The following is a 17,222-nucleotide window of genomic DNA, read 5'->3' as shown; positions in this document are numbered from 1 at the left end:
TTTCTGGCTCTGAGCTGACCTTACAAAAAGCGTTTTGGGGAAATAATTGCAGATGGGTGTTATTAATGAGCAGAGAACAGGCTTCTCAGTCCTCTGCTGCTACTGTTGGCAGATGAATAAACCTTCATTCTCACTGCAGGCGCTTTTATGTTCATTAGTAGACTGATGTTTGTACACAGCACAGAAACGGCTCTGCGTGGGAACAACTAGTAGCCACAGGAACCCTTGATCCTGACTATGCTACACAGCTGAACCTGCAGGACTGCAGATTGATGCAAGATTGTCCAAGTTTAACCTTCTTGTGTGCCTTTTTATATTGTCAACTTTCAGCACATTAGACAGCCACACATCTATTTAACATGATATCAGTACAAAAGTCTCCTCTCTTCCCCCCTTCATTCGTCTTTTCTTTACATTTTGCTAGGAAAATGGGAAAGAAATGCATGAATTTTTAAAAACATGCAAGTATACATGTGAATGCAACAGTTTCTATCATTCTAATGAGCTTGAAAGTCAATATTTGATATGACGACCTTTATTCTTCAACCTAGCCTGAACTCTCCAGTCGTCAGGAACAGTTCCCCAGGCATCTTGAATGACCGCCAACATTTTTCCTTTGATGATGGCTGCCTTTTGTTTCCTTCTCTGTCAAGATGATCCCACATTGCTGGAACAGTGTTGAGACCCAGGCTCTGGGAGCCCAGTCCATGACTCATAGTTCTCCACTGTGTTTTTTCCATGCATGTATGGCTTTTACTGCATTGGCAGTGTGTTTGAGGTCATTGTCATTCTGCAAAAATGGAGCCGTTGCCAGTCAGATGCTTTCCAGATGGCTTAAATGCTGGATAGAAATCTAACCGTAGCATTCTGCATACATGCTCACAGTGATTTGAACCAAAAATTTCAAATTTATTTTGGTCATTCCATAAGACCTGCTGCCAGTCCAGTTCTTGTGTAATTTGGCATACCTCTGCCTTTTTGTATCTGTTCCCATTTCATTTAGAATGGCTCTGTAACATCCACACGCTCACTGAGACCATGATGAGCGAACAGTAGATGGATCAATTCGAGGCCAGATACAAGTCTTTGGTCCTGTGTCAGGTCTTTGCTGAACTTTGTCGTATTTCTTAAGGGATTCACTTTCAGATCTGTTCATTTGCTCTACATAGTATTTTAACTCCTCCCACTTCATCTTGAGTCCAGTTCCTCTTAAAGTACAAATATCATTTTTACTCCTGTTAAACAGTCTTTGGCATTTTTTTTGTAGATTTTGATAAATAAATGGGAACAAATTGTTTTTGCAACAAGCTGCTAGCAACAAAGTGCCTAAATATGTAATTAGTTTCTTTTTCTGAGTTATGCATAGAACACTGGTTCATTTTTATGCTTGAATTATTCATAGATTAGTGTTAGGTGCCTTAACAAAATAAAGGACTGGACTTAAAATGAATAAAAAGGCACCCAATGTTCAAAGAAAGTTCTTTAGAGACTTTCAGAACGCCTGGAGAAGTGTTGCTCAAGACCACTTTAAAAAAGACAAAATTCTGGCAAAGTGAAATGTCTGCGTGGGGTAGCTTGAGACTTTTGCACAGTATTGCACATCAGTGTAGGTCTCTGCAAAGGCCAAGATATCGACTTGAAAGATCAATCCTGAGTGGGGAAATGTAGAAATGGAAGCAAGTATATACCAAGTACCATCAATTTTATTGTGTTTCAACATCTCTTCAAGATTTTCTTTTAACCTTTCTGGATATTTTTAACATTTGAGACACACCCAGAAATTTTTTTACACCTTAACAGGCTCCCTTAATTAAGTGCAAATGTTTTTAACTTAGTCAGTTTTACCATATAAGTGCACATATAGTCAGTGCACGGTTTCGACAAAAATAGATTGCAACAGATGAAATGACTTACAGGGTCGTGTGTTTGTGGGTTTCCAGTCTAAATGCTTCAAAACTTTTTAAAGGCCTCACTGATACAGTGGTGATGAAAAAAATACAGTATCACAAATAAAAGTAGATACACGAAGACTAATCTGATGCTTTTGACCTACAAATATTGTATTTCATTAAAAGAACAACTACTATAACATGTGGCTTCCTGCCTGTTATGCCACCTCCGACCCCTGGTGACCCTGAATTGTATTTAAGAAAATAGATGGATGAAGAAAAGTAGTTTTACCAACAATCTCCCGCTCTGCCTCGGGTTAAAAGCCTCATCGCTGCATATTTCAAACAACACAATAGGATCCATTTAGTAAAATGTGGAACAGAACTGAGACTTATTGTCCTGCTGTTAATACAGACTCCACGAGAGGTCTCTTAAAATGCCATCTGCAAGCTAAATATTTTATTCATCTGCCTTCAAATGGTATTTCATACACGCTAGAGGTGTTACCAAACTAGATTTTTCTTTTATAAAGAGAGCAGCTGCAGTATCCAAACTGGAAGGTACTGCAAGAGCCCCCAACTGTATTACACTGCATGTATTTTAGAGCGTATAAATGAATAAATCTTGTAATTAGGCTGATCTTCCAAAAACAACACATTACCAAATCTATTAATACAATTAGGGATATATATGCTGGTTATCGCACATTTTCTAATTTGATTAAAATAATTTTGTGACACAAAGGAAAGAAAGGAAAATTTGAGTCCAGCAGTGGATTTTGTCTCTACGGGGCTCCGCTTGCATGACCTCGGATTTTAGCTCTGCTGAATACCAGAAACAACAGTGTAAATTTTTTATTCTATTCATCTTTATTTATGACACCAAATCATAACATTTGCCTCGAACTGTTTTTTCCTCAAGGCATCACCTTACCTGGCCCTGACTGTATGCTTTTTTAAAAGTAGAGTAGAGAGGTTGTCTGCCTCCTGAATCCAAACTGGGAGCTGGTTCCAGTGAAGAGGGGCCTGGAAGCTAAAGGCTCTGCCTCCCATTCTACTTTTAAACCACAAGCTCTCTATTGGGGTGATACAGAACTACGAGTTCTTTAAGATAAAATGAGGCCTGATTATTCAAGACCTTGTATGCGATCAAATAAAAAGTTTAAAAGGTTATATTCACCATGATGTCATCAGTTGATTAACAAAGTTTTGAGCCTATGAGCTGTTGAAAATAGAGATGGGAATTTTGACTGAGAAACAAAGGACACTGGATGCTCACACAGCAATGACGTGTCAGTTAGGCCCACTCTAAAGCATACCCTACCTTGCTTTCTGTTTTACCCTACAAGAGACAATAATTTACATAATAAATGCCACGCTGTACTAAAGGTGAGTCCATAAATGCTTTGCTTTCCTTTTTACAATCAACACTACAGCTGAAGTATCACTGAATGACAAACTAAATCCCTATTAGCCCTGGACGTGGTGCTTTATAGTTCTGAGTAACAAAAGAAAGAAAGAAATACGGTTTTGGAAAAACATCTGAAATTATGTCTCAATCAGAAGGTCAGATTTAGAAATCAAATATTTAATTATAAATCATATTTTTAAAAAGCATGACTGAAAATAGAGATTTTGTACACACTAGTTATACAAAAATACAATTTATTTTGAGTCGCAGTTTCTTTACACAAACATCTAAACTCTGAACCAGGCAAAAGTCAAACCACAAATGTAAGATATTAGATATTGTAGACTCCAGTCGCAGAGTTCCTGTCCCATCTTGGCTTCTCTCACCAGCCACACATTCAGCAAAACTAAGCATAAACATCGAAGAGTGCAACAATGCTTCATAACGACACAACATAAATAACAGATTGAAAGTACATTACAACAGGTTCCACACACACCGCAAAATAAGCTCACAACTGATGACAATGACACTTTCAAGGGAAATGAAGGAATTCTGGGAAATCCTGGGAATCCTTTTAACGGGAGTGGAAGTTTAGTAATGGCCAAAAGACTAATGATTAGCCCAGGATTTTTTATGCTTCCCAGGGCTTTCCTCTATTCAGGAAAATACCATTTCCTTCTTTGTCAGGTGTAATGCTGACAAAGTTGTAAAGTGTCCGAATTAAGCCACTCTTTACATCACATCACTCATATCTTTACAGCAGCAAATATATGGTTTGTAAAGTGACAATAGAATCAACAACTACATGGACTGTAGCCATCTGCAGAGTGGGACGTTTACAACAGTACTGGAGAAGATTGTCGGTCAAATTCCTTGTGAATAGGTTACAGAGAACAAATTGGAAAAAGTCTTCAGCATCTTCTGCTGATGTTGCCTTAACAAAGGCACTTAACCAGAGAGTGTCTCAGTCAGCCATGAGACTGTGTTTAAGAGTGAAGCTGGGCAGGGCTGAGAAACAACGGCAGAATTTGATGAGACAAGAGCTTTGTATTTAATGCAGCAAAAGCATCTGGAGAGTATTAAATATTGCACTTTGAAAGAGGGAGATGCAACAAGGAGATTAAATATTAGAGTTACGAGGAGTGATTGTGCATAAAGCCCTCTCATTAGGAGACAAAAGGAAAGAAAGGTTGGCACTGCAAGGTAAGAGCAGGAGTGGATTTGGTGGAGGAGTGTCACAGGAAAGTTTTGCGTTACTCTGCATCACTTCCCCTGCAGGTTGCTGAGCTCCATGTCATCCTTGCGGCGCTTTTGTTGGGTGAAGAGGGAGCTGAACGGGTAGAGCTTGGCTTTGGCCGGATAGCGCTGACCAGCAATGTCCACCTCGTAGTCCCCGCGGTTGATGAAGTCAGGAGTGATGGCTGTAGGGAGCCCCTCGGGGCCAAGGGGTGGAGACACAAAGCCCAGGCAAACATGGCGCTCCAGGGTGTAGCTGTAGGCGCTGCTGGTGGTCGTCCCCGCTAGTTGATCGTTACGATAGACGGGCTCACCCCACCACGGCCACAAGTCGAGCTCGGTGTCATGGTCCTCCAGAACCAGCATGACAAACCGTCGTGTCACACCGTCCTGACGCTGCTGAAGCAATGCCTCACGGCCGATGAAATCTGTGTCCTGACGGAGAGAAAAAGGCGTGAAGAAGATGAGGATAAATAGAGAAAATTAGGCCCTAAGAACCTTCACTAAATTAGTGAAGATCAACTTGAGTAAACAACACAATGGCCCTGCTATGTGCAGCTCTGCTGGAGTAGCATAAGACCACCATGTTTTAAAGTCACCCACCTTTTTTTTTAACAACACTATAAAACTTAAAACAGTCTGTGAAACCAGCGTTAAACTGTAGATGCCTTTAATCAGCACCGCGCTGACACTGCTCTAAGCAGCAGACAGCTCACCTGATGTTCCACCCTTTCAAAATGAGACAGACAGTAAACTTTACACCTGCTACTTTAAAGTGCCACCTGTTGTGCCTGCAGGTGCAGCCCGGTGACAAATTCCCTGCTGCATCATGACAAAGACTCCACCAAGATGTTGAGTGCTTTAATTATTCTACTCTTCATCTCTCATCTTTCAACCATTTTAAAGCAAAAGAGGGAAAGTTTGAAACTTAATAAGTAGAGTCAAATAAAGCATCTTATGCATTTCTATCATATTGGCAAAGTAAAAATGTAGCTGACTAACTGATCAGTCTATTAGGATGAGGCAGTTTGATGTACAAAGAAAAACAAAGTCTAGATATTATACGTTTAAAACTGTCAACAGACCTTGTCAAACTTGACCCTGAACTCTCGTCCACACTCCAGCGGGGTGGTGAAGGCGTCGAGGTCCTGACCCCAGAAGGCGAAGAATTTCTCTATGCGTAGACTTCGCAGTGCGTAGTACCCTGCGTTACGGATCCCGTACTTCTGACCCACTGACATCACCTCGTTGTACACGTGCAGTGCGTACTGTGGAGAGCAGAGGAACAGGTGTCTTATACTCTATGTGGCATTTCCGGTACACTGAAATGTGAGAGTGTTTTTTGATTTTTAAACACCATCATACATGCCAGGTTCTCAGTAATCAGACAGAATAAGCCATGCAAAAATCATATCACTTTTAACCATTAACAATAAAAACACAACAACACATGTGTGACACTGAATTATCACAATTTTAAGTCCTAGAGTCCTGGTGACTCTTTCCTAAATTGCTACAAGAAACTGGATATTTTCTAGGATTTTTCTCCGGAGGTTTGTCCTGTGAAGATACTTTTATTTTATAACAACCAAGTCAAGGCAGCTAAGGACACTTTGATTCTCTTGGGACTTTAATTGGACATAATTTGACAGTATAATTGTGTAATAAATGTTTTATCCATCCTTACACCATTTTTCTGCTTTTAAATGATCGTTGTAGTATTAAAAAAAAAAAGCTCCTCTTTCAGCCATTCCTGAACTTTACACTGCAATCATCCATTTTGAAATTTGAAAATCTTCTCTGGTCCACCAAAACCTTCAGCCACAACTCTGATCCTCATAAAAGGACAAGTTAAACCCTTGGTTGTTTGAGTTTTTCATTCATCCTTATCTTCTCACAGTCTAAGGTTGATTCTTTATTAATACACTTTTACTTCTATCACCTAATAAAGTGTTTTTCAGTTCTTTCCCAGTAATGATGTATTACAAGAAAAAGATCAGAATCAAAAGATATTGTCAGAAAATTGTGAATAATGTTTCATTTTTTTAATCCCATGGCTATGCTTAACTAATTTCCTGTGAAAGTAAAAAAAAAAAAAAAAAAAAAAAAAGAAGTGTTTTTTGTAAATCATTTGTTGTCACCCACACTTTGGAAAACAACAATAGCAAAACAATACTTATTTCCATCTTTGGCATTTCAAGATAAAACCCAAGTTATAGAAAGACTAAATGTTGAAGAATATCAGGGAGTTGTGTGCTTAATTGTAATATATATATATATATATATATATATATATATATATATATATATATATATATATATATATATATATATAATAATAACAACTCATGTAACATACTCATGGGTTGTTGTCATTTTATCAACCATCCTGTGACGAGGTATCTATTAAATATCTGTGTGTGTGTAGGATTGCACCTCAATGGGGATGTAGAGCATGAAACCTGGTTCCCCAGTGTGAGTCATGCTCATGACTCTGATCCCGTTGGCATAGCCCACACTCATCTCCTGTAAACACACATGCACATAAACATGGTCAGTTTACTCCTCTTGGCAGGGTGAAGAGACAGACTGATGAAAAGGTCATTTAAAAAAAAAAAAAAACAAGCCATCAGCTTTGCTGTATCTAGCTTTCCCTACCTTACAGAACATGGAGGGGAAATGGTCAGGTGTCATGGAAACATATGACAGTTCAGCAAGAACATCCATAGCTCGAGGTCCAATCAGATTTAAAGCTGAGAAGAATAAGAGTTATAAACACTTAAGAGACTTTCTGGTTAACAAAGCCCACATCTGATGTTATATTACACGTGCAAAAACAGAATCTGGTACAACTGTTGCTCACATTTTACACAATTAAGATGACTGCATTAAAAATACACAAGATCTACTTTCAGACATGTAATTAATGCCATCCCTCCACAGACTTCATCCCTCTGGTGTCTGATTTTTAAGGTTATTTAAATAACTGGGTTACAAGTCGACAGTGGATTGTTTTGACTTTTTGCATTGTTTCGCCTTTTAAATGTTATATGAGCACTAGATGGCGATATCAGAGCAGAAACCCCAGTTGCTGCATGCGTACCAGTGTACTTCCAGCTGACATCCTCTAGGTGGAGGTGTGGGTCATTAGGCATGTGCTTCTTTATCCAGGACCAACAGTGGACCTGCTGGTCCGTCGGAGAGATGATGAAGAAGCTGGACAGCAAATGAGAAAGTAAGCAATTTTAAAAATCTGTCATGTACTAGTATCTACAGTGCCACTGCACAGATGTTTCAAACCTGTTCTTGCTGATGCGGACCACACTGCAGTCGTTCTCATAGCCACCTCTCTCATTCAGCATGCCGGTGTGGACAATGTGTCCAACGGGAACATCCAGGTCATTGGCACAGAGATGTTGCAGCAGTTCCAAGGCTTGGTCACCTGTTGACTGAGCCATCAGGACAGAGCAGAGGATTTAACCTGAATACTTTTAAAGCTAAATGCATTAATTAAAATTGATTTATTTAAAAAGGAAAGAGTAACTGCACAGGTTTTTCCCAGCTGACAAAGATCTGCATAATTTAAAGAAAAAAAAACAACAACAACAAAAAATTTCGAGTAGCTAGTACAAACATATGTACATAACACTGATAAATATCATATGCTAACTGCGTGTGACCACATAGACAACAGTAAGTAGCACAGCAGCAGTTTTTCCCCTCTCTGTAACCCGGTTCTAATTCTAAGTTTTCCAAAGTGATTCATGACTCACAGTCAGTTCGAATTTGGTGAAGGAGGACATGTCGATGACACAGACGGCCTCTTTGCAGCATTTCACTTCTGCTCCAACTATGTCAAACCAGTCTGGCTTATAAAAAGTCTTACTCTGGTCCAGGGACAGCAGATCTACAGAGAGAAACAGTCCAATTCAACCAAGTAATTTCATTCATTAGACAAAACTGCCTTAAAATCCGTCAAAATCATTTGCAGTCCAAGTACCACTGCTTCTCACTGGGACAAACCTTTTCCTGGAGGAACAAAGTACTTGGGCCTTTCAAAGCCATGTTTCTCCATCCACCGAGCCCCCTGAGTGTCCAGGCGGTCGTACAGAGGACTGGTCCTCAGCTGGCGTCCGGTCTGGAAGTCCCACCGGGGAACCTTCAGCTCATACAGCAGGGCTGAACATCGACACACAAATATTAGAAGGAGAGATAGCAGAGCAAGAATTAGAATATACTGCACATTATAATAAATATCCAACACCTATAGGATTTATAATAATTTAACTAAAGCAACAGCAGAAATTAATTATTTAAACAGTACACCAAGGTTCAGTTGACTATACAGCTTTTGTCTACTTAAAAGCATGAACCAAACACCCAACAAGGCTCACTACTCACGCATGACTTCCATCACTCTGTGTCTCAGGAAGGTTCGGCTGCTCTGCAGGTTGCCAAAGCGTTTGATGTCCAGTGGCCAGACATTGGCGGTGGGGTAGCCATAGGTCATCCACTCTGCCAGGTACCTGGATACCAAACCACACAACAGGCCATTTATCCCTTCTTGTAATGCAAAAAAAGCACGTCCACAACACAGTCTTGATCGCTGCAACTGATAAACCATGGCTGAATTATTTCAGGTGACCCAATATTGATCATGTGCTTACGTCTAGTCTTAACAGATACACTATATATATATATTTGTTCTTACTTTCCAGCTCCTCCAGCAAAGGCCAGGCCTGAGGAGTTCATCCCTGCCAGCACATAGTACCCAGACACACCTGGGGTCTCACCCATCAGACAGCGCATATCAGGTGTGAAGGACTCCGGACAGTTGACCAGCTGATGGATCTCAGCTGACTCGAGACTGGGCATTCTCCTCAGCAGGGCACTGAGTATCGGCTCTGAAGGCAGAAAACAAAAAGTGCTCTAAAATGTAGCAAATGCAGATGATAATTTAATACAGTTTACTCTAATTAACTTAAACAACCAACCACACCATAACCAAGAAATATTACAGTGCTGCTTCTTGTTCTTTTGCCCACCTCTATTGTTGCACAATTACTGAAAAACCCTGAACCACCTCTCACCATAAATCATCTAAGAGTCTAAAGGTTCCAGCTGCAACCCATTAAGATTACATATTTTTAAAAATTTTAAAAATGGATTAACAAAATAATCAAATGAATTGCAGTTCTAACAATATCTATTACAATACATTAATATAATATACATTCATAAAATACAGAACATTCTAACATTATATATTGTGATGGATTCTTTCAGCAGCCTTTTCAACCCCTACACTTATAAGATAAAATAAATGGAAAAATAACAGGGCTTCAGAGCGGTCGATCACAGACTGGTTTGGTGATGTGTGCTGCTATAATAAACGTTTTATGGCAGCCTGGTATGAGAAATCTCACATTACTGGTTTAAGGCCAAGACAAACAGTCAGGTGTATTTTTACATGTGTACAGAGGGGTAGGTCAAAATCATTTAAGGTAGCCTTAAACAGAGGTTCTAGTAACAGCAATCTACATGAAAGTGGTAGATACAGCTGTTACTAGAACCTGACATTCAACATAGGTCGATAAGCCATGTTCCTAAAGCTGGGGTTATTTATTTTTGGAACAATTTTTAATGAATAAAAATACAACATTAATACTTTTTTTTCTTTTTTACCAAAGTGATCCCAGTCCTCCTGCATGTTCTGGATCTCCAGCTGGTTGCGACCCTCAGTGAAGATGGGTTTGGGGTTTTTCTCAAAGCCTCCTGACAGAAGGCCTCCCTGCCACGGCCGTGCATATATCCTGCCATCCATATCAATCACCACTAGCAAAGAGACACATAGTTAGAAACATCTCCTGGCTGGACTTGTTTTTAGCCTTTCAGCAGGCATTACCATATTGCATATTGCTAAGCACATTATTTGGCTAAGTAAAAAGGTACAGCCTGTGCCCTAGTTTTTTCTTTTTACTATGGGACTAAAAAAAAGGACTAGACGTAATTGTCGATCTGATATAAATTGCAATTAGTTAATTAATTTGCCAAAAAACAGACACAAATTGGACTTTAAAATTCAATAGTGTCTACTGCAAAGGTTACTTCCTAGCTTTTTAATATGTGAGACCTGGTGTCTTGGGTGGAAGTGGCTCCTGGAGAGGTTTGGTGAGGAGGTAGAAGTGTTCACATCCATGGAGGGGAACTGACACCTTCGTCTCACTAGCCTGGCCCAGCTCATAAGCCCACTGGAGCAGAAACAGTCAGAGCAACCAAATACAATTAGAACAATGTGTAGAAACAAGATACTTATAGTCACCATAGGAAACAACTGCTTCAACTAGTTTCAGAGATAAAAAAGATTATGAAATAGAATTAAATTATTATTATTATTATTATTATTATTATTATTATGAAGGAGAAGAAAAAAATTGCTGCCTGTCCTGCTTACATATTTTTGACCAAGCATGACACTGAATTTCCACAGAAACAAAAGTAATTCCAAAATGTTTACAGAGGGGTTTTTTTGTCACAGATTCCATTTCTCATAGTTTCAGTCTTATTAATGCATCTCCCATAAAACAATCTACCTGTCCAGCACAGCTGACAAAATATTCACATTTAATGGAACCACGGTCAGTCTCTACAGCTGTTACACATCCCTTCTCTACCAGAACCTGCTGAACACTGGTTCGCTCCATGATCTGAACCCCTGAAGGAGAAGAAAGAGGGAAAAAAAGAGGAAACGAAGGACAAAAGAGGAAGTTACAATTATAGGGTGGGCCAGCAACAGCAGAATACACGATTTATGGTCTACCAAACCAAACTGCAAGTTTGTGTTACCTTGTCCAGCTGAAGCCACGGCAAGGGCATGGTTAACATCTGGTGGAGACACGACAGCATCTTCAGGAAGGTGGAGTGCGCCTACCAGGTCATGAATGTTAACAAGGGGGTGGAGTTTGGCCACCTCTTTAGGTTTAATAATATTACAATTGATTCCCATTACCCTGTGAATGAAGTGAAAGGGTCAAAAGTCATTTATGTTTTTAAATCAGTGAAAAGGGACAATCAGCTGGCACTATTATTTCAAACAAAACCTTGTGAGTCCCCAAAAGCTTGTCCTCACAAAGCTACTAGAGCTTTACAGCTTAATCCACATAGCTGTGGCCTAAATACTAACTACAGGACTTACTTCAGCCTTGATGCGAGGCGCTTAAGAGAAATGAAGCGATCCTGATTTTGAGCCAGACACAAAGACCCTGTCTTCACATAACCTGCAACACATACCACACACCACATATGACGCAGTCTATAATTAGTATTCTAGCTTTGCAGCTTGTTTATTGCTGGTGCACATCAAATGATATCTCGGACTTCAACAAAAAATATCTGAAATGTTTCTAAATGCATTGAGACAGAAGGCAGTATGTCACAATTTGCTCCCTTGTCTGTTTTATGCTTTAGAAGTTATAATCTGGGAAGATACAAATGCAAAACTGTTCTATAATCTAAATTAATAATTAACATTTTAAAAAATATGTGGTGATGTGCATGTGGGAACTGTTAACTATCAGCACCAATAGTAAAATGGGGAAACAGCAAACCCTTCTAAGAATAAAAAATTTAAAAAGTTAAATATGACAAAAACCAAATTCTGTAAATCATCCCACCTGTTTTAACCCCCGTCTCCTCCTCCAGCTGCTGGTAAAGACTACTGGAGTAGTTGGCCATTTGACACTCGATGGAAATGGGCTTGGCCACGCTGACAATACCAGCACATAGTCTTGTTGTTCCTGCACCAAGTCTGGTTAGGATAATAATGGCCAAGAAAGTATTAACATAACAATATCAAATCTAACATTTCTTTCCACTATCACCTCCTAATGTTAAAGCTATCCCTACTCTCATATAATATCAGTGGTCTGAGTCAATAACATAAAGAACATCTCTCTCTTCATGCTAATTTTAAGCCAACAAACACAATGGCTTATCTGTAATTTGTTGAGCTGAAACACTCACCTGCCCTGCTCAAGTAGTACAATATCAGTCCAGCCCAGTCTAGCCAGGTGGTAGGCCACTGATGTTCCCACAATACCTCCTCCACAGATGACAACCCGGGCCTGCCTGGGCAATGGAAGCAGCTGGGAGTCCCCACTGACAGTCAAACACCGAGGGGAAGTCCAGAGACCCCTGCCTACCAATCTATACCCCGTCTGGTGAAGCAGCCGCAGCCGGGGGAGCATAACAGGGGGCAGAGCCCTGGAGCTCCGCACACAGCTGGACATAGCTGTGCTTTCTGCAACAAGAAACACGGGATCTAAAGTTACTCTATAACCTTAAATAGAGGACAGTACCACAGTGAATACAGCAACAATGACCCTAACTTTACAAATATCCTGATATAATTTCAATAACATATGGTCCGTTTTCTACAGTGTGCAGGGTGTGATATAGACCTCTTGTATTATTTTAAGTTGCTGTATTTTTTTAATCTGAAATAATTTGATATTTGCTGTAGATAGGGTTGTGTCAATGTCAGTTTCATTTTAATTTGGCTAGGTAGATACTAATAAAATTATTACTACACCACAATCTATACATCTCTGACAGTACTGCTGACCTTTTCTGCTAACAGCATGGATTAGTTTGCGTTCTAAAGTTGCTATGTCAGGGCCTTTGAAAGTGTCTACTATAAGCCAGATTAAATTGTCAACACTGGAAGTCGCTAGTTTCCATAAGGTTACAAAGATGCACTGTTGTTCCTAAACTTAAGTTGCTACATTTAGCTTAACCAGACATAATCGAAAGTAAATGCAACATCAAACACTTTGAATAGGGCCTGGAAAATCAGCAAGGTGAACTTACAACAGTCCTTCAAATGTCTTGCTTGTATTATAAAGACTGCTGTTAGCCTTGAAGCACTGCTTTAGCTTTACTTGTATTCTTAGCAGCACAGCTAGCTTTAGCTAACAGCATGTCGGTATCTTTGTGATTTTTTGTGATATTTAGATTAGTGGCAGATACCTAGCAGACGTGTAGATGACCAAAGTCACGCACAAAGTTCCTAACATTTGGGGGGGTATGTGTTGGTACTACTAAAGTTAGCACTACTGATAATGTTAGTCACATAGCACAGCTTAGGCTATCGAAAAGGTAGCCAATGTTTATTATTTTTGCTAACACGACGGCTAAACCAGGCAGAAAATCTTCTCTAATCATAACACTTATTTTTCACAACTACATTAAACTCACCGATTTAGTCAAGTCCAGTGATTATGATATTTCAACAGAAGGATAGTCACTAGGGTGTAACTGAAAGCCAAATTCAGAGGCTCCCGTTAGTTAAGTGGTGCCTCTTCCGGTATAACACTTCAAAATAAATTACGTCTGCGTCGTTTTAGAATGGCTCCAGTAGCGGTGGAGCCGTTATCAGCGAAAACATTGAACTCATCCAACTCAAATACTTAGGATATATCTAGAAAGTTGCAAACCTACTTATTATGAATCAAATTATTTTTTCTAAAAAAAAATAAATTCTATTTTTATTGTTTGTTTGTTTTTTATTGTTTTTTTGTTTTGTTTTTTATCTCGAATTCACCTTTTCTTCCTGCCCCTTGTGCTGCTGTAACAGATTAATTTCCCCAATATGGGATTAATACTAAATTTCGCAGTGTGACTTATTAAATATGTTAGGTTGCTGAATTGTTGTCCATTGGACTACTTGCACTAGGGCATGTGACGTATTTCCGTTTCCAAATACTACCGCTTGGCCGTTTCCGGTATGTTTGTTTATCTATCGGTTGCTATGCTAATGTCTCTTCAGAATGAGTATAAAAAGGAAAGTATTTAAAACAGAACATTTTCAAAAACAGCAGAAGAAATATTCCGAGCATTGCTGTGTCCCACTTTGTTCGGCTTCAGCCAAATTTAACGGCATACTAAGTTTTCATGGCTTTCCGACCCATTCCGACTTGAGAAGACTATGGCTGGTAAACATACGCCGGGATCATTTCACGATTACCTCTCACACCAGGGTCTGCTGCAGACACTTTGCCAGTGATCAACTCATAGAGCCAACAACCCTTGGTGGTCGAAGGCGTCTTATTAAAGGTGCTGTACCAACACTTTTTGAGTGGAATGGCTATAAAGTTGAACCACCGCAGCGTAGTGTTTGGGAGAGAACGGAGCGACGCCCTGAACTAGTTCCTCCTGACGATCAAGAAGAGCACAGTCTTACAAGAGATCACGACTACTGCTCAGTCCCTGAGCCGTCTGCATTGGACATATCTGCATCAGCTGCAGAAGACCTGTCCAAAGACGTGGAGACTCTGAAGAAGGAAATACAGGAGTTACGTGTCCAGCGAGAATTTGGGTTACAGCGTTTTGCTGGCTCCGACACTGACATCCGATTCTATACCAGGTACACAAAAGTTCTATTCAAGCTAACTGTTTAAAATATACCAAGGTCACCATCAGTTAAATTTCGAAAGTTTTTCCAGTCTTAATGAAAACAAAATAGATATTTACTTTTTCTCTGCTGATTGCATGTTTCATGTAGATGCTTTAGTATTTAAACGATATCCTAATGCTACAGGTAAAATACAACACCAAATAGACTCTTAATCAATTATACAGCATACCATTAGCATATTTGTCACAGTTTACATTATTTTTATGTGTGTAATGTTAATTAATGATTGACACGATGTATGTCTCTCTTGTGAATAGATTTCCAAGCTATGATCATTTGATGGCATTTTGGTTTTTGATTGAGCCTTGCATCTATAAAATGATCCGGGTTTCAAGAGCCAAGTCAGCTGCCAATCGGAACGAAGAAGTGTTGACACCTGCACGCACATCAACGGTAGGTTATGGGTTTGTTGGTAGTTAGAACTAGAGGTGTAATGTTATTGTATTTATGTACAATAACATTACATTATGTACAATAGCATACATACACAGGTGTATGTATGCTAGACTCAGTATCCTTTACATACATACACCTGTGTACTACAGCACCTCATTGTTTACCCCATGGTACAGTATGGTATGCATAACCATTACAAAGCATTTAGCCAAGAAAAGCGTAATTTTACTAGTTCATAGCTTAAGGAGTAACATTTTCCCTTTTGTTTTCACCTTCCAGAGGCAGCTGCTACAGCCAATTGACGAGTTTTTTCTTTTCCTGGTTTTCCTGTCAGTTGGTTTGAAGGAGAGGGACCTGGCACACCGATTTAACATACACCAGTCCACAGTGAGCCGCATTATTGCAAAATGGACAGATTTTCTTGCCACTGCACTGGGGTCTCAATGCATTTGGCTTACACGTGAAGAAGTGCAAGCTTACCTCCCTGAGGAATTCAAAGATTTCTCAGACACCCAGATGATCCTTGACTGTACAGAGCTGAGGTGTCAGACACCATCCTCACCACTTCTCCAAAGTGAAATGTACTCTTCGTACAAATCCCACTGTACGATGAAAGCCCTGGTTGGCATAGCTCCACATGGTCCAGTGACATTCATCTCTAATCTGTATGCTGGTTCGGTTAGTGACAAGGAACTATTCAAACAATCAGGCATTGCTGAGAAGTTGACTGAAGACATGGCAGTGATGGTAGATAAGGGCTTCCTAATCACCGATTGTTGTAAATGCAAAGTGTACTGCCCACCTTTTCTATCCAAGCAGAAGCAGATGCCAGCATACCAGGTTAAGGAGACGCAGGCCATAGCCAGACTCAGGGTACATGTGGAGCGAGTCATTAGGAGGATAAAACAGAACAAACTTTTTGATAGCATCATTACCATGTCACATGTTTACAATATCAACCAACTGTTTGCAATAGCATGTATGCTGTCAAATTATCAGAACACAGCATTAGTTAAAAAATGGGTTAAGTGAGACAAGATGGATTTTTCCCAAGACACCAGTGCCAGTACAAGTAACTTATGGAAAATGACCTGCAGCTGAGGCCACTACAGTTGCATTTCCTCCTTCTCAGCTGACAATACTTGATTCCAGAACTAGTACTTGAGTGCTGATAGTTGAGTTTCAGTTATTAATAATTCAAATTCATTGCAAATGTTGAATGTTAATAATACTATTTAATTATACTACTATATTACTATTCAGATTCAACAAAATTATAAAGTAAATCACTAAATCGTTTTAAAATCATAAGTGACATTGTGCTTTTGTAACATCAAAAATACCATTTGTTATTTTCTTCATTCAGTTGTGTTATTGTCTAAATGTATATCAGTATGCTAGGCATGGAGTTTTAAATACTTACCATGTAAATAAGTTCAGCACAAATTCAATGTTTTAATGTGTGTTTTTAAAAAATGAAATTGATGCCATTGCTTAAATAACAGTTTATTGATTTCACATAAAAGTAACATGTAACAAAAAAATAATTCATGAAATATATTGCAAATAAAACATCAGTTATTTTGTTCCAGCCAGCCTGAATGATCTGTTTTCCTTTTTGCTATGTTTTCACTCTTCATTTTTCCAAACACAGGTATCTTGGCATATATGTGTAAAAAAAGAAGTAGTCAGCCTTTTCTCCGATTGCATTGTGCACATCTGTATCCATGTATATTCTTTGCACTAGGTAGTCCTCTTGTGCCCACACAACAAAGTCACACCACTGCATCCCACTGATGCGCAGTTGTCCTTG

At 39.4% G+C, this 17,222-nt stretch overlaps 2 protein-coding genes across 2 annotated transcripts; one reads left to right on the top strand and one right to left on the bottom strand.

The window, feature by feature from the left end:
* Positions 1-3,537: 3,537 nt before the first annotated feature.
* On the bottom strand, positions 3,538-13,904 carry pdpr (pyruvate dehydrogenase phosphatase regulatory subunit). The gene is made up of 18 exons (XM_006779725.3): positions 13,795-13,904; positions 12,562-12,838; positions 12,213-12,346; positions 11,735-11,816; positions 11,386-11,549; positions 11,133-11,254; positions 10,673-10,790; positions 10,225-10,374; positions 9,251-9,443; positions 8,941-9,065; positions 8,563-8,718; positions 8,313-8,446; positions 7,840-7,988; positions 7,643-7,755; positions 7,198-7,292; positions 6,976-7,065; positions 5,625-5,807; positions 3,538-4,974 (listed from the first exon to the last, which is right to left on the bottom strand). The coding sequence occupies exons 2-18, from the start codon at positions 12,825-12,827 to the stop codon at positions 4,567-4,569; spliced, it is 2,682 nt and encodes an 893-aa protein (XP_006779788.1). The 5' UTR covers positions 12,828-12,838; positions 13,795-13,904; the 3' UTR covers positions 3,538-4,566.
* Positions 13,905-14,315: 411 nt separating this feature from the next.
* LOC118453706 (uncharacterized) lies at positions 14,316-16,996 on the top strand. The gene is made up of 3 exons (XM_087843896.1): positions 14,316-14,962; positions 15,271-15,406; positions 15,689-16,996. Exons 1-3 carry the CDS (start codon positions 14,367-14,369, stop codon positions 16,439-16,441), a joined length of 1,485 nt encoding a protein of 494 aa, XP_087700022.1. The 5' UTR covers positions 14,316-14,366; the 3' UTR covers positions 16,442-16,996.
* Positions 16,997-17,222: the final 226 nt, after the last annotated feature.

The sequence above is a fragment of the Neolamprologus brichardi genome, chromosome 1, assembly GCF_056152115.1.
Source record: "Neolamprologus brichardi isolate AB-2024 chromosome 1, ASM5615211v1, whole genome shotgun sequence".
Taxonomy (NCBI): domain Eukaryota; kingdom Metazoa; phylum Chordata; class Actinopteri; order Cichliformes; family Cichlidae; genus Neolamprologus; species Neolamprologus brichardi.
The sequence above is the reverse complement of the archived record's forward strand: the minus strand, read 5'-3'. Positions and strand labels throughout refer to the sequence as shown.